This window comes from Lotus japonicus, chromosome 3 (genome assembly GCF_012489685.1).
Source record: "Lotus japonicus ecotype B-129 chromosome 3, LjGifu_v1.2".
In the NCBI taxonomy this organism is placed as follows: Eukaryota; Viridiplantae; Streptophyta; class Magnoliopsida; order Fabales; family Fabaceae; genus Lotus; species Lotus japonicus.
In genome coordinates, this window is record NC_080043.1 from 24,139,368 (window position 1) to 24,161,312 (window position 21,945).

Consider the following 21,945-nt stretch of genomic DNA (forward strand, 5'->3'; position numbering starts at 1 on the left):
AAGATGTCAATCAGTCCTTTTCTTGTAGTGCTTTTACTTCATTATGTAATTATATCATCTATTTCCTAAAGGAAGATTTCTAATAAATTAAACAAAAACAAAACGTTATGAAGCAATAATTAAAATATAAATCGAATTGGGTGTTGTTTGTCTTTGGGGGGTTTTGGGAGGTTTTTGTGAGGTTTTTTGGGCTTCTTTTCCTGTAATGGTGAGTTTTTTTATTGGCTTTGGGTTTACCCTCTTTTGGTTGGGTTAGTTGTGTTCTTATTAATTTTTGATCCCTTTTGAGGAGGGTTTGTACATCACTTGACTATTTCCTCATCAATATTATTTTGCTTTCGAAAAAAAAAAATATAAATCGAATTTAGTTTCACTGCTATCAGTTATAGGAATGTCTTAGTTAACACTACAAATTATTAGTTGAATTAACCAAGAAAATAACATTATTATTTTTTATTGATATCATACCATCGCAAACAATAATAATCAAACACAAACCATTTCTAATCACTTGGATTCCATGGATAACAAGATTCGTTCGAATTTGAGATTAGACATGGTCCTGATTGTCGTACAACCCAATAGAGAGTCTTCTGACCATCATCTCTTTTTGCTATGTATGCATCAAAATGTTTTATGATATTTAACCATTGAAAGGAACAATAGAACTCTGTTGTACCCCAAAAGTTGGGTCTGAAACTCCATTGGTAGAATTGACCTTCATGGAGAAACTTCTCCCCTAGATCATCATCCTTAGATTTGCAATGAAGTTTTAAGTCTAAACCCCCATCCAAATGATTTGTGACTGTCACATGTGTTCGGTGCCAAAAAGCACCATAGACTACTGGCAGAAATAAGCAAAGTAAAATGACACTTTTATGAAATAGAGACATTGCACCTTGGATGATGCATTAGTTTATGTGAGTCATTGTTATATATATGCAACTATCTCAGAGTTCGGTTTCTCAAAAGTGAGTGACTTACTTTAGATAGTAAAACAAGCCATTACAACTATTGATTAAGTTACTTTATTGAGTTTTTACGTAATCACTATTAAAATTAATTAAAATATTAATTATCAATTATAAAAATTCCAAATATAAAAAAATAAAAATTATCAAACATAGTAAGTATCAAAAATAAAATGATTAAAAACACAATAAATACGCACTATATTAAGAACTATTTTAAAAAAATTTAATGATATTATATCTCATTCACTTTTAACTAATATTTTAGGTATGTTTTTGACATAAAATAAACATACAATAAATATATCTATATATATTAATTAGTAATATTATATTGAGGTTAATAAAAAATTAATTGACTTAAATTTGGAATTATTTAATGATGTTTTAAATTTTGAAATATTTAATGATGTTTTAACATCAATATCAATCAAGTAATTGATCAAATAATCATCATCATCAATCATCAATATCAATAAATATATATATATATATATTGATTCATAGCATTAAATACACAAAGCAATAATAACTTTTGTATTAAATACATTAAATAAAAATATTTAAAACTAAAAGAAAAACCACATCCACTTTATTATTCTTTATATTAATTATTAATTGCTAAACTTTTAAATTTCTCATATTTAAAATCGAATATTAAAAATTTTAAACTTCTCAATTCCCATATTTAAAATTAAATAGTTTAATTATATTAATTTTAATTACTAATTACAACTTGAGGTTAATTTTTAAATAATAATAATATTTAAATTGACTACCATTACATCAATAAAAATAATATATAGTTAATAATATTTTTTTATATATATTAATAATATTATAAATTTCTAATTTCTTATAGATTAAAATGAAAATTATTTTAAGTTTAATTATTGATCATAAGTTGAGGAGTTTTCAGAAAATATCAAATACAATTTTTTACTTATAAAAATATATTAAGTATTAAAGTTAAATATCATGTTAATAAGTCAAGCGTTATATATTTTTACATATGACATATTTGATTTTAACATTAGTGACAAGATTAATTATGTAGTTATTTATTGTTATTTTAATTATTATTTATACCTCAATTTTAAAACTTCTTATGCATATAACTAATATAAGATATGCATAATTGGAATCCTCTTGCTTGACTAATTGTAATCAAGGCCTATGAGATTTGATACAGGGAAAAGCAGAACAAGCTGAAGATCAATGAAATATTGTGATGCAGTATGCTTTTCTTCCTTGTCATATTTGATTTCTTTTCTTTCAGCAATGATATACTTTTCTGGGTATTCTTCCTCATGAGCTTGTGCATGAGTCCGAGTGCATGGAGAGGAGTTCACATGAGAATATGAGATATGTCTAACTCTCTGTCATTGCATGTTAGTTACATGAGATATGCCTAACTCTGCTCTTGGTTAATTTTATGCAATGTGCTCTCTATCTTTTCTTTTTCAATTTCAAAAAAAAAATAACTAATATAAAATATAAGAAGTAGTTAAGATATCAATTTTATTCATTTTTAAAACATATAAATTGTAAAAAGTATTATCTTTAATATTAAAAAACATGAAATTAGTCCAAACTCATTAAAGATAAAAACCTAGTGAAGGAAAAAGAGTACCCTCAATGTTAAGAGCCCTATTAATCAAAACTCCCCCCAAAATACATAACATATTCCCCCAGGGGTTGACTTACATTGGCTTGAGGGGGTTCAACTGAACCCCCTGAATAAAAAAATTTGCATTTACACCCCTATATAATATTTTTTTTGAACCCCCTGAAAATTTTAAACTATACTAGTAGATCAAGCTTTGCACCTATTTGCACCAAAGACTCACACTCACTTACTCCTCTCACTTTCTTTCACACACGCGCACTCAGCCACTCACCCTCTTTCTCTCGCTACCCTTAGTCTCACTCAACTGAGAAGTGAGAACTGCAATCAGGATCATCGTCTACACAATAGTTCAATCTCAAATTATGCTTCTTCCTTCGTTCAATTTTTCCGTTTCGAGTTAGTTACTTAGTTCTTGAAGACAATCGACTTATTCATTTTTATCTGATCTTTACTAAATTGGAAACGTTCAATGAGAATAGTATATGTTTCTGGTGTTTTCAGTTTAGATTTCTCATCTCTGCTGGTCAATTTAAACTAAGATATTTTACAAAATGCTATTTGGGATATGTGAAGTAATATGTGCTCAAATCACCATCATCACATGTAATCTCCACTGGATTTGTCAAACTTGGTAATTTCATTTGCAGGCAACCAATAGCATAAACAGAACGAAGGAGCATGAATTCAGTATAACACAATAGAATTTCAATTGCAGTCCCTAGAAGTCTAATAAATAATTATTGAATGTCAAAAGTGATACTAAAATGATAGATATTAATGAATCATACATACATATGCATGTGCATATATAGATAAATATCTGCATATAGAAATTCAAGTGACGGATACTTTTTCCTATATTTTTACTTATTTGCCTGCTATTTTTGTTAGCAAGTAAAATGATAAGAGAAAGTCGCTTTTATATTTTTCTGAAAGTTTTATGTAAGATTTAACTTTATTCAGTTTTGCCTCGATTGAGGGGAGAAAATGATCGCTAGTGTTAGTGTAAGTTTTCAACGATTTCAGAATATGAAATCACGTAGAGGAAAACTATGACTTGTATAATTTATGATATATGAACATATTGAAGTTGTTTTAAATTATATTTTTACCAATATGTTCATTTGAAAAATTTGAACCCCCTGACCCCGGGATCCTGGATCCGCCACTGATTCCCCCAACATACATAATTCAAAAAACCATGTTTCTAACAACACTAAAAACTAGTCTATCATATACCAGACATATTATTTGCAACCCAAAAACAGAAACAACAAGGGAGCCTCCACACATAGTCCATGAGCCAAAAGCCACCCAGTTCTGTCATGCCCCAAGATATCAAGATCACGGCCAAGTAGTCTACATGATCTTCCAAATTAATTCTCCAAATAGCTAACAACAAACACAAGGACCATGCCCACTATATAGCTCCACACACACACACACACACACACACACACACATATATATATATATATATATTTATCCCTGCTATCAAAACACACCGAATCCACCAAAGAGAACCAAAACAAAAATAATCATCACAAATCAATCAGAATGTTACATAATAAAAATAACTTCCCTGATCCCCTGCAACCGTAACAAACATTCTCCAGCAACATTCCCTTACCAAACAGCAACCTGATATACCTCCGATGCCCGATGAAAATTGACATAAAACACAAAAACTACCCACACACAGCCATGGTTAAGAATCAGCACCATACCAGCAAACACCAAATGAAATTACCACACAGAAACCACAACGCCAATTCTATTTACCCCAAAATGAATTCAAGGATAGTACTCCCACAACCGATTGTCCTGATCACAACCCGACTTTGCCAAAAAAATCTGCCATAGTATTTGCCTCACGAAAAATATGATTAATCCCCACACAACCCACTGCAATGCACAAGTGATCAATGATAGAATATAATATTAGGATAGAATATTAAAATATTTATTCTTTATTTATTATGATATAATTATGCATGTAATCTCGCTTAGATTTATTCCCTAGTTAACTATTAGCCTAGGACTTTTGTATATAAATACTCAGTTGTTTATCAATGAAAAGCACGGAATACAATTCCTTCATGGTATGAGAAGCTAGTTCTGATCCTATGACCTAACCTTTATTTTTATTTTATTTTTATTGTTATTTTATTTTTTTCTTTGGTCGCCGCCGTCCTCTACTTTAGGAGCGTCGTCGCCGCCGCTGCTCTCACGTGCGATCCTCGCCGTGATTGAGCCCCCCGCCACCGCACTCTACTCTTAGAGCGCAGCCGCCACCGCCGCCCTCTACTCTTAGAGAACCGCGACCTCTCGCTCTCATTTTTAATTCTCGTCGTGATTAAGCCTCTGCCGCCCTCTACTCGTAGAGCGTCGCCGCCTTATTTTTAAATTTTTGATTTTTCAGTTTGCTTTAAAAAAACAATCCTCCTTCCAGTCACGCACCACCGAACATCTCTTGAGTGTCGTCACCGTCGTTCATCTCTACAGTCGCCACGCTCCCCAACACGCTGTCGCACCACCCAACACGTGCTCTGCCGCCGTGTTGCTTGCTTGCCCAGACCCGCCACCGGTGGTTTTCTCTCACAAGCTTCTCCACGCCGTACTTCAGATCTATCGTGCCTGCGCCTTCTCCACTACCGTCTGCGACGCACCACTGTGCACCGCTCCTCCGGCCGCCGCTTCCAACGTCGCCGCCTTGCCCGCGTCGCCACATGCCGGCTGCATCACCGATCCTCCTCTCTCGGATCCAAGTCGCCCAACACACGTGCAAAAGATTCAAATCGCGCCCAGACTCGCCGCTGCTCACCGTTGTACAACCACGCTACTATTGGCCCGTGCGCGCCCACCACCGGCGCCGCGTGTCTGCCTCCTCTCTCCTGCCGCCTTTCCGTCGCTTCCTCTCTCCTGCAGCACCTGGATCCAACAGCTCAGACCCGCCACACAACAAAACCCGCGTGCCTGGCCCGCCTAGATCCGGGTTCTAAGCCTAACAACTTTTTTTTTCTTTCTTTTCTGGTGAACCGGACCGGTTCGCCCAACCAGTTGACCCGCTCCGGCCAGCAATCTAAAAAAAAATTTAACCACTGTTTTCCCTCGCCCAGTCCAAAAAAAACACATCCTACGGCAGATTGCACTCTGATCCCGGCTCTCCGACGTCAACGGTGGTTCTTACGCCAACCGTGGTTCCTCATATTCAGGTCACCAAGTTTTCCTCCGGCCGCTCCCGAGTTTGAAGGGTATTTTCTTCACTTGAAAGGCCTATCATGAGCTCCTTTTTAATGCTTTTTGTTCCAGTCTCAACATCGGTGAACCTCCAGCTTAGAATATTATATTAGAATAGAATATTAGAATATTTATTATTTATTTATTATGATGTAATTATGCATGTAATCTCACTTAGATGTATTCCCTAGTTAACTATTAGCCTATGACCTTTGTATATAAATACTCGGTTGTTTCTCAATGAAAAGCACGAAATACAAATTCCTTCAATTAATGACATGTAAATCAGGCAGAAGTTTCCAATGACAATGATCTGTTAACGATGCTCACCCCACCGCCAACGCCGAATCGCTCTCAATCAACACCTGTGTCACCCCAAACTCCAAACAGAACTCCAAAGCCATCCTAATCGCCTTAACCTCTGCCTGAAAATCTCACAACCCCCCAAAGCTACCGAAAAGAGTCCATAATATCCCCCTTATAATCCCGCAACACCCCCTAATACAACTCACCCCCGGAGCACATATTAGAAATTGGGAGGCCTAACTTAACTCAAAAGCTAGCTCAAGAGCTGAGGTTTGCACTACCATTTATAAGCACTTGATTGGCCACATCTCTAGCCAATGTGGAAATCTAACACCCCTTAACTGACCCATCAACATTGAATTTCACCACTCCTTCCATAGGACAGACCCAACTCACTAGCCTCGCCTTTTTCCCCTTCTTACGCAAACGAACCAGCTCAAATTTGTTCAAAAAATCATAAGCTGCAAAATCAACATCACCCCTAGCTGCCTTAATCTAGAAATAAATCCTTGACAGATGCATGTCCCAAACATTTTGAACAAATAACTCAATCCCTCGAAAAATTACAGAGTTACGTTCAAGCCATAATGACCAACTCAGCGAAAACGGGATGAGACTTCGTACTTCATAGCTCTCGATCAGTGGTGACTCTAAACGCATCCCATTCTCTTACCAACTCCGCAAAGCTCCCCGACATACACCAACTGACATGTTCCCGCTGCATAATCTTGTCCCAGAAATTAAACGCAACATCACAGTGGCATAACAAGTGTGCAACCGACTCCGTATCCAACCCACATAACACACAAACAACATTTGCCTCCACCATAACCCCTTGTCGTTGATAATTCTGAATCACAACAATCTTCTCTCCATATGCCTGACATAGGAACAACACAACCTTAGGCGGCGCCACCCTCCTTTTCCACCGTGGTACCAACCGGCCAGGCACACCATATAAATTTTGCTCTACCTCAAAACAAAAGCCTTTTATAGTAAACATGCCATTAGTATCACCAAGCCACAACAATTTATCCCCTCTTTTTTCGGCACCACCTTCGCCAATCTTGCTTCCAAAACGCTATGCACTTCCTTCTCCCACTCAAAAAATCGTCTTTTGTATTGCAAATTCCAAGACAATTTTTTGTCCTGGAAAACTCCAACTTCTGCCATTGTGCCCTCATTAGACGTAACCAACCCATATAGCCTAGGAATCAAGGCATACAAAGGCTTCACAGAAACCCAAGGATCTTTCAAAAATGCACCCTTTTGCCATCTCCCGCACAACAACAACACTAAGTCCTGAAATACTTTCCTTTCACTGAATCTTCCAGCACAACCCTTAAAATATCAGCAACATATATTGAGCAATGGGTGAGACGTCCACAAAGCCTGTGCAGCACCAGATAACTGGAATCAATATCATACTTCTCACAAAAAACATTCCTCCGCAATGCACCCGGCTCCACCCCAAAGCGCCACGCCCATTTAAACAGCATCGCCTTATTCCGCAAACCCAAAAATTTGACCCTCAACCCTCCTATTTGCACACTCTTGCACACCTGCATTCAAGTCACCCATGATATTCATCGACCTCCCCCCACCATACCCTATAAAAAGCCCTCATCATCTTCTCCATCTCCTTTCTCACCCACACCAGCGCCTTAAAAATAGCCATATGGTAAATCAGAATAGAACTAATAACTTCCCTTAGCATCACCACCCTACCACTCATAGAAAGAAATTTTGACCCCTAAGAAGCAAGCTTAACTCTCATATTTTCCAACACTGGCATCCAATAAGAATTATGCCTAGGATTATCCCCAAGCATAGAGCCCAAATAAGGTAAAGGTAACACTCCCACCTGCACCCCCGTTCGCAAAGCCAGACGATCAATCACATCCCTCTCCACATTACACCTTATAAGGACTGATTTTTCAAAATTAACCTTCAACCCCGAACCCCACAAAGAAGCCAACAAAACATCATACATCTCTTCCAGTTGTGCGGGATCCTCTTCACAAAAAACCAATGTATCATCCGCAAACTGCAAATGATTAGGGCAGACCTCAGGTCCAGACCGAAACCCACACGATTCTTCAACCCTAGCCAATCGATTCCACATAACCGACAAACCATGAACACATAGATTAAAAAGCAAAGGTGACAATGGGTATCCTTGCCTCAAACCCTTTTCTATCGCAAAGAACTCTGTAGGAGAACCATTAACAAGTACTATCAAAGTAGCCGTAGAAACATAGTTGGAAAACCACAACCTCCATCTTGACCCAAACCCAAGTTCTTGAAAGTCTGGTTCATGCTCAGGACATATGTCGAACACAATGTCCAGGACAACGCGTACAACATATGGCACACAGAAAGTTCAGTTCAGTAATAAAAACAACAAAACTATAAAGATTAACACAGAGAATTGGTAACCCAGTTCGGTGCAACATCACCTACATCTGGGGGTTTTCACCCGAGAAAGCAAATCCACTATTAGTAATATTGGTACACCCGATCTTAGATGTACTGTAAGACCCAAAATTTTAGAATTAAATAGATAAATGATTTCCAGCTCACGCATAGGATTCTGTGTAAGCGTGAGAGGAACTTGACTCGTGTTTAATGTTTGGATTAATATTAAGAAGAGGAAAGTTCAGGAAATGACTAAGAATAGTAACATAGTCGTTATAGGCTACGGCACGAGTTTCATTCATTTCTGCCTTAGGGCAAAACCGTTAGTAAACGACTAATTTGCACTTAAAGACACGATGGGAAACTAATTCCAAAAATCTTCAGAGAAATGTTAGAACTTCTCTTAATCCTTCCATAATAAGCGTTTCGATACGAAACCCTGGAATTTACGAACACTCATTTCCGATACCGGGAGGTTTGCCGAAACTGAATCCCTGGTTTTTCTAGAGCTATTAAATTAACCTACGATGAAGACTTTTTCTATTCGGAGCTTCAAACGAAGATTCCACACGCGTACGCCCACTCTAATCGACGTTCCAAATCTTTCTTCAGAAGGAAGTTTCTGCATCCGAGGTCAAAATCAAAAAATGCATAAAGTGCATTTTAAGCCGGTAAACATTAAAAAACAAGCCTCGAAAACCAAAAATCATACTGATATTTCTTTGAAGAATTAGAAGATTCAGCGGGAAGAATATCGTGTCTAAAATACGTTGGAATCAGTAGGAAAAATCGGAATCGCGAAATAATCATTTTCTCACGTTTTCAATTTCCTATAAATAGGACTTCAAAAAATGAAAAAAATCAAAAAAAAATCACACAACACACACACACACGGCCGTGAACTTCTTGGAGGAAAGGAAGAGATTTGATTTTTTCCGGTTCTTGCCTGATCGTCGCTCTGTTCGTTGCTACGCGTAGGCCTCAAGGTACTGATGTTATTTCTTTCTTCTGATCTTAAATTTTGTCGCTTTTCTCTATGTCTTTCTGTGCTCAAAGTTTTGAGCTTTTTGTAAAACTGTCCAAATAACTTGATTTTAGTGTCTAAACTTATTCCCTGCGTGCCCCTGAGCATGTTTAGCGGATTACATTTTGTCGAATGTCGCCGAAATGCCGCCGGAATTCATTTCTGTAGGAAATACCCATTTTTGGCTAAAGTTCCGTCCTTTGGGCTTAAAACTCTCGACTGAGCTTAGCGTTAGTAGGATTAGTCGTCATAATCGTCGTTGGTGTCGACCCCATCTAATTTGTTTTTCGAAATTTCAGTTTTGAATTTCTGAGCTAAAAATATTGACCAAAATACCCCTGCGACAGTTTTCGACCCGATAATTTTTCTGAGAGTTTCCCTGGCCTAGATATCGCCTAGGAATACCTAGGAATCGATTTAGACCGAAGAAAAAGTTCGGAAACCCTATTTTACATAGTGGCCGAAACCTATTGCTTAGGGTACCGTGTCCAAAAATAATTTTTGAGTCTCTATGACCTGAGCCATTGCGTAGCTCTTTTGATTGTCGAAATTTTGGCGCTGGTTTCATGTCATTCCGAGTTCTGTAGCTCGAGTGATGCTCGTTTTAGCGAACGAAGTTCCGTTGTCAATTCGTGCCTTAAGAGGAACTCTGAAGCTTTAAAAGCTTTCTTTCCGGTTTCGATTAGCGTTATTAGATAGTGTTACTTCTAGTAGGGCTTGTGTTGATGATTGTGTTTCCTTGTTCTAGGTTCACAACTTCCATGCCCAACTTCTACTCACGAAGGTAAGGGTAACTCGGTTTTAGAGTGTCTTTGAGTCTTGCCTGCTTTTATCGCACTGCCTGCGTTTGAGATGAAGATGTTTATATTGATTGGCATTGGATTATGATTATTATGCTTGCAATGTTGTATGCTTGCTTATATTGACTGTTTCTGAGGCTTGTGCCAAATGTTTTCTGAAGGCTTCGGCCGAGTAAACTTATTGAGACGTGTGTCTCCGTTTTCTGAGAGGCTTCGGCCGTTTACTGGTTTCTGTCATTGAACTGAGTTGGTATGCAATTGAATTGAGTTATGTTCGTTGATAATAGGAATAACATGTGGTTACTCCGAATTAATCATTGGTTTGGGGATTGTTGTTGACTGACTTGGCATATAGGCTTTGGTTCTTAAGTGGCGATGAGGTGGGTGTGGTCCCACGTGATTGTCCCGTCTTTCGAGGCGTTATAAAGTGGCAATGAGGTGGGTGTGGTCCCGCGGGATTGTCCCATCTTTCGAGATGTTCTAAAGTGGCGATGAGGTGGGTGTGGTCCCACGCGATTGTCCCGTCCGGAGTGGCGTAAAGTGGCAATGAGGTGGGTGTGGTCCCGCGTGATTGTCCCGTCTTGAGAGACGTTGCTGATCGATCCATTTTGGTAGAAGCATATAGTTGCATTATAGGGAACTAACACCTGACCCTATGTTGTTGGATTTTAGTTATTGGTTTATTGATATCTGAATTGATATTATACTGTTGAAGTTTTTGATATTTGAATTGATGTTATATGTTAGGTTGTCGATATCCGAATTGATGTTATATGATTAGGTTGTTGATATATGAGTTTAGTTATGTTGCTGGTTTATTTACCATGATAGGTAGTTAAATTTGAATAGCATGATTTTCTCTTTCATACATGATAATTGTATGGAGTTAACCCTTTTCTATTTGCTATTTGTTGTTTGGGCGCTTAACGCTATTAGGCGATGGTGAGCCTTCCGCTGAAGCTTAGCTGTTCGAGTCGGAGACCGTGATCGTGGGCGGTCGAGTAGAGGTGGATGAAGCAGTTGCTTCTCCCTTTTTGGTGGACTATGTTTGAGTTTCTTTTTCCTTATGAAAACTCTGTTGTTTAAACCTTATTTCGCCACTGTTAAAGTGTGCGTACTTATTTTGGAAACTTGTTCATGATGATGTAAGACACTATTATTATTATGTCGGGAACGGGTTGTTGAATAAAGTCTATGTTATATATTCAATTATGTTCAGTTGTTTCGAAAAGGGAAAAAATATATTGTGTTTTCTTAGGATTACGAAATAGTCCTTAGATTTTGTTAGGTAACTAATGTGACTCCTCAGTTGAGAAACCGGGGTGTTACATGTACAACCCCCTTGTTCAATGTTTTCCTACCTAATACTACCCAGTGATTTATACTTAGTCCCTCTACCTTAAGTATAAGACCCCTCTCACTTTCTCATTATCACTCTCACAATGATTGAGCTTACAAAAACAATACAGGTTTGAAAAGAGATTACAACTCAACTAAACAAACCAACTCTAAGCCTTATAATGATCAATGATGGCAGTAGAGTGGTGTAAAAATAACAACAAGGACTCACAAAAACACAACCCTAAAAACACCATAATTCGGTGCCCAACGCACACCCATCAACTAGGGTTAACACTCCTTAAATAGTCGTTCTTCTGCAAGCCTTGATCTTCAATGGGCTTGAAAAATTGTAGAGTCCAAACACACAAATATGGAAACATATTCTCTCCACAAAAACAAAAGCAACAACAAATCTCTCTGCAGAAGATTTGTTCACATAATAAAACAATCACCTCATACTGAATCTGGAACAAATCTTTTAAACTAGTAACAAATCTTATCACATAAGATTTGAACACAAAAAGATATAATCTTCTACACTTTAAACCAAATTAAATCTTCTTCAGCGTATTTGATTACACTTGATTTATTTTGCAGATATACACGCGGAAGCTTCTTCAACAACCCTAACTTGTTGATCACGCCAATCAATCCAAAGCTTCTAGAATAAATACGCAACACACAGCAGCCATGCAGGGGCAAATGTTGCACCAGATGCTCCAACATTTGGTCGCACATCTTGACAGATAAAACATCTTAGCTAAAGTGTAGACAACTAAAAAAACTGGAACAACAATTCTGATATCGGAAAAAATAACACAAGAAAAAAAGGGTTTGAATTGTGTTCCCTAAAAACCTTAGCTTTTTAAAAGATTATAAGTTTAGAAAGAGTTTTCACAATCGTTTGATGCATCGGATGAATAGAAAGATAGTAAAGATAAATGACAATAAGTACATTGCAATATATCCTGGTTCACCCACAAACGTTGGGGCTACGTCCAGTCCTTGAAAGCACCAAAATTTCCACTAACAAGTATCAAGGACTTCTCCTATAACAAGTATTCTACAGGACTTCTCCCAACAAGTATTCTCCAGGATTTCTCCCAACAAGTATTCTGAGGACTTCTCCGAACAAGTATTCTAAGGACTTCTCCTAACAAGTATTCCGAGTACTTCTCCTAACAAGTATTCTACAAGACTTCTCCCAACAACAAGTATTATGCAGGACTTCTCCTAAGATCTTTTTCAAGATCGTTTCGTTCTACGGATTTCTCTTCTTACAAGAGTGATTTCAGACTTTTACAGTGTTGAAGAACTACAAAGTGTTTGAGAAGGATTTGACTCTTAAGTATACTTTGAGTTCTAGGTCTAGAGAGATTGGATAGAGGATTTGACTCTTTAGTGTTTCTCTCAAACAATAAGGATTTGACGCTTGAGCTTGTTGAAGAAAATAATCCAGATGAAAAGTTTTTGATTATTTTCTTGAGTCTGAACATCTTCAATTTGTCCTTTTATACTTCAAGTGCTGCTTGGATAGGTTGAGAGCCGTTGGAGCGTGTAGAGCATCTTGATAACTAGTCGTTGGATCAAACGATCTTCTTGTCAGGTGCATTTAATCTCTTGTACTTCTTCGATGGAGACTTGTTGCTACAATGTGTATATGTGTCAGCGATTGGTAGCGTCTTGAGTCTTTTTCCATTCCTTGTATGAGAGAAAGATGACTCTATTTAGCTGTCAAACAACCTAGAAATTACTGTGATTTAGTTTATAAACTGGCTAAATTAACTGTGACATGGTACTTTGCTAGCGGATTAGCTAGCATGTTAACTGCAAATCTAGTTATATATTAGTTGTGAAATTGGATGCGAGTTAGCTGCCGAGTTAATTTATGAGTTAGCTACAAATTTGATGTGGATCTAGCTTTGGAATAGATGAATTTACTATCAAATTACTGCGCGTTTGGCTATCAATCAGCTATCAATTGGATGTCATTTTGCTGCTAACTAGTTGGGGTCCTAGAAAATTGGTTGTGAAATTGTTTCACCTGCAACCGCCGCAACGATTTCATATTTTCAGATGCAGTTTTCACCTCGCATCATAACAAGTTGGCTGCGACAACATTATCGGTGCCTGTGATAGCATTTTTCGGTTCCAGTAGACTAGCTCATTGCTCTCTGCGTTCAATCCTTGCATGTCGATTTCGTTCGCGAACCGTCACACAACAACAATCTTTGCATATATATATATATTATCTTATGGGTTGTGATTTATTCACATATTCTCACATAATATCATCTTTCTCATGAGAAACACCCCACATATATATTTAACAATAATTTCAAATTCAAAAAAGAAAACAATAATTTCAAATAAGTTATGTATGCACTTTTATTATGATTAAAATGCAGAACTTATATGTTGATATTTTTAATTTTTTTGTGATGTTTTGTTGTTGTAAAATCTTTTTTGTTGATTGCTTAATTAGATATTTGTGTGACGGTAATGAATTTTTTTTTATAATTGTGACGACAATGATTTTTAAGATAAAGTATGAAGCTCATTTTTTAAAAAAAAAAATTAAAGTATGAAGCTAATAATTAATGCTATCTAGTATTATAAATTTTTAAACTTTTGTAACACTAGTATTCAAACCTGTGCGTTGCACGGATGAATAATATGGAAAAAGAAAATAAAGTTAAGAGCAATAAATAAATTTTTTTATATGGTTTTTTGTTTTAACTGAATCGAGTTACATTCAGGTATGTTATGGTTATGTTTCATATTTAATTTGATTTTAGAGAGGACACTGTCATAGAATCATGTGCAGATTATATTCATAAAAATTACAGTTCTTCCACCAGTTGATCACCATGAGTTAAAAATAAATTAATAAAATATAAGATAAATTTTATCCAAATTGACATACCGTAGAAAACTGAAATGACCTATATCTAAATAGTGTTTTAATTAGAGATACAATGAACCAAATTACATAACAAATAGATTTGGAAAGATCTTAAAAATGTGAAAACAACTTGAATTGGGAAATTTATTACAAATTAAATAATAGCAAAGTAAAAATGCCTTTGATGAAGTGACATTTTGTCCTTTAATTTCTTTTTCATAAGTAAAGTTTCTATCTGCAAAGAATGAGACACCATAAAAATTGCATCACTTACTGGTTAGGACTAAAACTATTTATTCAAGAGCAAAAAATATACATTACTAAAGTAATAACATATTTCTGCGTTAGACGATAAATAAGTGCATATTTAAATAGCTTAAGATTTCATGTATGTAGTGATAGACCAATTATTCCCAGCACGTAATTGCTTAAGCATCATATGAACCTATATTATCATAACATTTGATGATTAATATGCTTCCAAAATAAGATGAATACAATGCACTTCAAACAATTTACCACAATCAATAGTAGAAATCATCTAACAGTTTTTAAGTAAAATTATTATTACCAACACAGTTATCAGCCAAGGCTGAAAGACTCCAAGGTTATTTTGCAACACAATATCTCTTGCAACCTTCAATCACAATATTCAACAAAAAAAATGGAATCACGCAATTGAATTGAAAGCTCATCATTCAAGTACCAAATAGAAATAGCAACATATTATAAGATATATGGAAAATACAAAGTGATTTCAATTAACTAAAAATATTAGACAAAGAACAAATCTCAAATATTTTCAAAGACCTCTCTGTAGGATAACATTTGTTTTTTAAGTGGTAACTTTTTCTTCATCATCCAGTCTTAGGATTCTTAATCCTTTTCTACTTTTGACTCTTGATACTGCTACGTAGAACTGACCAGGAGTGAATACCGGTCTAGGAAGGTATAATCCAACATGGCTCAAAGATTGCCCTTGACTCTTGTTTATGGTCATAGCCAAACAAACAGTCATGGAAACTGTCGTCTTTCAAATTTGAATGGAAGACCAGAGTCTTGGGGAATCAAACTCATCCTACTAATGTAAACTTTTTTTCCGGAATTTGTTCCAGTCACAACAGTCGCACCGATCACATTTGTGCACAAATCACCTATTTAAAGTCTAGTTCCATTATATAATCCAGATGATTGATCTAAGTTTCTTAGAAGCATGACAGACACCCCTTTCTTCAACACCAATTTGTGATTTGGAATTCCAGATCATTTTACTTCAGGTAGAAACTCTGGTGTTAACCATGCAGCTTCAACATTGTTGTCCTCATCAGACTTGCAAGCAGAATCACGACTCAAAATCTTTTTTTCTTCCCTTTCAATGCAAGATAAAATATATTGATTGACTTTTTCAACTGATTCTAATGTAGGGACTAATATAGCTCTTTCTTGATAAAAGGTTGGATCTGTAAGATGAGAAACCATATCTGGATAAACAAACTATATAAGTTGGAGCAACGGTTCAGATGGATCAGTAATTAACTTGTGTTTGGTTTGAGACACAAGGAGGAGAAATGAAGGAAAACACACAAAATAAAATCCTTCCATTATCTACTTCTATAATTGAACGTGTTGGAAAGAAACAACTTCATAGAACCCACTTGAAAAAATGTTCCTCTCTCCACTGGAGATAAAATAGAGGGATATGCTGCATTTTGAGCTAAAAGGACTATGACACCCAGTTGTCAAATTTACATTCAGACGTAAATCAACTAAAATTAATACCGATGATATGTGGGTTTAATCGATGTACACATAAACAAATTATGACACATAAGACTTAACGATTACATTCCTTTTTATTATTAATTAAATAAATATAAATTTTTGACGTGGCAGAAATTAATTGAACGTCAGTGTGAAAAAAACTTTACATTAACAGTACATCAACCATTTGTCTTGATATAATGTTGCTTCATTTGCTTTCATGTTGATTTCATTTGGCTTATTTTACTTGTAATAATAATAATAACTAATTTTTGAATAACCAAAAAATAACTATTTGTTGAAAGATATATACAATATCTATTAAAATGAAAAATTTAAATATCATATGACCATTTTAATTTTAGTGTAATATATGGTAATTACAAATTAAAATAATGCAGATATTTTGTTAACCAAACAACCTAAAAAAATTATTACAGTTTTCTTTTTTCTTTATTTCCTTTCTCTATCTTTCACTCTTCATTTATTTCCCCTCACTTTATCTTCCATCCAAACATACCCTAACAAACTGATTTAAAAATCTGCATACAACCTGCAAAATTTGAAAACTAATAGAAGGTTAGTTCTAAACGGATTTAAACATAATCTGACTAACATCCTAACAAATTTCATAAGTATATCTTAATAAGACTCATTCAAATTTAAATAAAAAAGGCTTATTAGCACTTTTGGTCCCCCACGTTTCCAAAATGTGTAAAAAGAGTCCCCCACGTTTAAAAATAGCATAATGGTACCTCGACGTTAATCTCCGTTAGCAGTTTTAGTCCCCCGTCAATTTTCCATCCAAAAACTAAAATTAACAATTTAAATTTGAAATTGATCAATTAACTATTAAGAAAAAAATCTCACACTCACTAATCTCATCTTTTATACTCACATCTTCTTCCATACTCTTGCATTTGTTTGACTTACTATTTCCAAACGTCAAATGGTAATTTAGAGGTATATTAGCAAATTAAATTGAAATCATAATACAAAGTTAAAATAATTATAAAATATATAAGAGAGAAATGAATGCTTGAACAAAATCATACTCATGGATCCATGTGAAATGTTTTCATTATGAATTCATCAGATCCTTTGCCATGATTCTCACTACCCCTAACAAATGAAAAGCTTAAAACTGCCCGTAAATTCATAGAAAAGACATAAGACAACAGATATACAAATTGGTAGAACAAAAAAAACTGATTGCAGTTGATAAAAGTCGACAATATGTATTGTCAAAATAAGAATTTGTATTACAAAGGAAGAATCATGAATGGTTTCTTCACTGCTTTCAAAATGAAATCAACCTTCAATACAACAAAAACGGAAAGAATTCAATAGAAAGAAAGAAAGATTACCTAATATCTTCATTAGGAATTTATGATAAAGGAAAATCAACCTTCAAATAAGCTCTTGTCTTCGTCCAGTACCCCTACAAAAAAGTGCAGATAAACGTTGAAATCACATAATAATAGAAAAATGAAATAAAAGTGATGTCTATCCATCAAGATTTTTTTATCAACAAACACAACAGTACATGAACATTACAAAACAATAATGAAACAGAGAAGAGGATTGTAGCTAAAAAAATTAAACAAAGAGAAACAGATTGCAAAGGATAATGAATAAAATATGCTGATCTCATGAACGAAAAGTTCAACGTGACGTAAATTCTGCTTTTATAACACCTTTAAAGAATCATTGGAGCTTGCTGAAGCAGATTTATGTTCAAAGTTGAAGAAAAAGGACTACCAAGGATATGAGGAAATGATATGTCTTTGAGTTATAAAAATTTATAATTGATAAAGGCATAAAGCAAAGCATTGTTGACATACATGGAAGAAAAAAAAGGAGAAGAGAGTATGATCTCACATGGTTGATAGGAAGAAGGGAGAAATTACTTTGAGTTAGGAGTACATGGCATCTCAAATGTGATGGTGATCAATTTTTAATAACAAATTTAACCCCCTTTTTTTGTTGAAAGGAATAACAAATTTAACCCTTGAAATTTGACTGTTGGCGCATTTGATTTTTTAAAAAAAATAATGATGTTTTAAATTCAAAATTGACAGATCAAAAGAATTTCTCTCCCACATTCCATATATCAAAATCAGATTTTGTTTATAAAAATCTTTTAAATTGTGACCAGATTTATATAGAACCTAAATAAAATCCACTAAAATTATGATGAGCGGATATTTCAATTTTTTTTCACGTTGGTATATATTCTAGATGCATTGAATATATATTGTTTTCCAAAACTTTTGACCATCTACACAAGTTCAAAAAAGCTGCCACGTTTTTAAAAAAGTTGTTAGGTATTCTTTTTTTTAATTACTTTCTATGTATTTTTTAAAAAAATCCATTCTTTGAGTTCAATATTTAAATTAGTCAGTTTTAAAAAAATATTTAAATTAGTCTTCGAAAGTTTATGAAAATTTTGAATTTTAAATTTGGCTCCCTTTTCTTGGGTTAAAGATGAACTCATGTATGACCAGGTACATTATTATAGGAAATTTTAAAATTTACCTCTCAAAATATGTGCTATTATGAATTTGTATTTTTTTTTGAACTTGAATTTGTATATTATATTATTATATTATAACGTGACTAACAAATTCCTAAAATAGAGGTGCGTGAGAAATAATTTGTGGTTATTTTTAGCTTTAGTTTTTTACTTTAGTTTTTTTTTTTTTTAACTGTTTTCTACTTTAGTTATTTATGTGAAATGGTATATTATTATAGGTTAAGTCATAGTTTAAATCATATTGAAAATTTCTCAAATTTTAGATGCTTGACACATGTACCTAAAATTGTGGAAGCTCTAGTTTTTTGACACCTAAGCTTTTGATGACTTTCAAACTATATAATATTATATTAGATACACCAAAGCAATTGAATTGGTGACTCATTGTTATAAACATTGACCGACAAAACCCCAATTTTATGAAGAAAAACTGGGGGGAAGGGTTAGCTCACTGGGTGAGCTAAGGGAATGAAGGGATTTGTATGGTGAAAGGTCAGGTTTCAAATCATGACAAATGAACTAATTTACTAACAATTAACCACTAACATTGGTCTATAAAAAAAAGGGAAAAATATGTAAATGGTCCCTAAACTTTGGTCACCGGACGTTTTTGGTCCCTCCCCGGAGGAACTTTCGGAAATAGTCCCTCCGGTGACTCTAACCACCGTGCCTGAGAAACTTCCCGGCCACCGTGCAGACTTGGACATGCCACGTCAATTATTGAGCTGACGTGGCATTTTATTTTTTTTAATTTTTAATTTTTTTCTGTAATTAAAAAACATTTTAAAAAAAATAAATCCCTAATTAACTAAATCCCTAATAACCCTAAAACCTATTCCATTTCCAATACAATAAGATCTGAAACTAAGATCCCCAATTCATGAGTTTAGGGTTCTTGAGTTTCCCCCAAATTCAACCTTCCTCCTCAAATTCGAGTTCATCCCCAAATTTGACCTTCCTCTTCATCATCTCTCATCTCTCTCTGTTAGTAATCGAGTTCGACGAGGTCTGCCTTGCATCATCTTCATCTTCACATCATATTCATCGGGCTTCATGGCAAGGACGACGTCTTGCAGTTCTTCGTCTCTGTCACTTGGTCGATCCACTGCTACTGTCGTCCTGCGTCGAGGCTTCTGTGACTGTGGAGAAAGGATCTTGTACCTGACCTCCCACAGTGATGCCAATCCTGGAAGGAAGTTCTGGAGGTGCAAAAATTGGAAGGTATGCATCCTCATCCTTATTATGGTTCCTCTTCCTTATTATGCATCATTATTCTGCATTGTCATCGTTTTTTTGAATCTCCATTTTAATTTGCAGTCACCAACAGAGTGTGGCTTCTTCTTGTGGGACGATGAAACTGTGTTTGACGCAGCACATAGAAGAACTGTAATTGAACTCACCAAAACACTACATGAGCTGGGTGAGATGAAGAAGAAAGTGGATGATAGCAAGAAGGACTTGGACGAGATGAAGATTAAAGCAGAAGAATTGAAGATGAAGAATGATAAGGTTCATAGGAAGCTTGAGAAAGAAATTTGGAAGAAGAATATGGCCATTGTGTGTCTTGTTTTGTCTTAGTTTTGGTTTGTGGTTATGTCAGGAAAAGTAAATGTTTCTGTGTAAGGTAGATGAAAGGGGTATTGTTGTGTATGTAGATGAAAGGGATATGGATGAAATATTGATGGAGATTAAGTGTGGTTGTTGGATTGTACCTAAATGTATGACTGGTTTTCCCTTTAATTAATGTAGGTGGGTTATGAATTCATTTGTTTATCATTCTTTCCCTGCCTTTCTTGCTTCCAATGAAATACAGAAAGTGACATATAACAGATAACATAACATAATGAGAATCTCAACTATTCATGCACTGACAAAATGGGATAACTTGTTGGGACTATTGTCAACAACAACACATGACTAATCCAATGAGAATCTCAGATTTTTTCTTACATTCAACCCTGCACCTAACACCATCATTCTTCTCATACCTAATTTGCCTTCCATTACGAATAGCATGATCCCTCACAGCTACTTTAAACTGATTCAAAGATTTGAACTCCATCCCTATTTTGAACTTAAAATCCTCCCTCATGTCTTCTTTGTGATATTGTGGGAATTTTTTCCTCTTAATAGGTAGTTCCTCATCATCACTTCCAGAAACACTGTCCAGCTCATCAGTCTCCTACTCATACTCCATGTCATGGTCACTGTGTAAAAAACTTCCACCTTCTTCATCACCAAGAACCACAGAAGGCTCACCACCAGCAATTTCATATACCCCTTCATGCATCTTCTGCACCTGCTCATTCAACAAAGCCTCAGCCACCCCAATGTTGTTACTTTGAAACCCATCATTATCATCTGCTTTCCTTTCTTCTTCAGAGTCACTAAAGTGAATATCATCAACAGAATCCTTCTCTGAATCATCAACAGAATCCTGATCTGATTCATCTCCATCATGATCAACATCAGCAATGTTTTGAGTAGCTTCTTCACGAGCTACCATCTTCTCAAGAACTCTATCAAAGGCTTCATCAAATTCTCTTCTCATGTTTTCTTCATGTGCATCACCTTGTAAGGTAGTTAAGGTAAGGGTATTAAGTAAGGCACATATTACCTAACATATAAGTAAGCTAGTTAATTAAGGGAAATAACTTCTTAAATTTACCTTGTTGCTGGACCCCTTTCCCTTTGTCATGTACTCCACCTTCATCAAAAAGGTTTTCATTGTGTGGAATGTCCTCATGTACATCACCTTGCATCCTCACTGGAACTGTATCACCACCTAGCAGTTCAAAATACATTAAGCTAACATATATATAGGATTTGAAAATAAATTAAGGTCACATTAAGGATATTTACCTTGCTGCTGGAACACTTCGACATGTGGTCCATTTTCATCAATAACTTGACTCTTAAGAACCACTTGAGTATCACCAAGCACTTGATTTTGAGTCTCACCATCCAGTTGACCTTCACCATCAAAAGCAAAATTGGCAGCAAAGTGTGGATT

The 21,945-nt window shown here is 35.4% G+C and overlaps 1 protein-coding gene and 1 long non-coding RNA gene across 2 annotated transcripts; both read left to right on the forward strand.

Moving 5' to 3' along the window:
* Positions 1-9,108: 9,108 nt before the first annotated feature.
* Positions 9,109-11,598, forward strand: LOC130748633 (uncharacterized). Its single transcript, XR_009022752.1, has 2 exons — positions 9,109-9,551; positions 11,326-11,598. It is a non-coding gene; the product is annotated as an uncharacterized LOC130748633 (long non-coding RNA).
* Positions 11,599-19,985: 8,387 nt separating this feature from the next.
* On the forward strand, positions 19,986-20,510 carry LOC130743801 (uncharacterized protein At4g04775-like). The gene is made up of 2 exons (XM_057596026.1): positions 19,986-20,153; positions 20,250-20,510. Exons 1-2 carry the CDS (start codon positions 19,986-19,988, stop codon positions 20,508-20,510), a joined length of 429 nt encoding a protein of 142 aa, XP_057452009.1.
* The last annotated feature ends 1,435 nt before the right edge of the window (positions 20,511-21,945 follow it).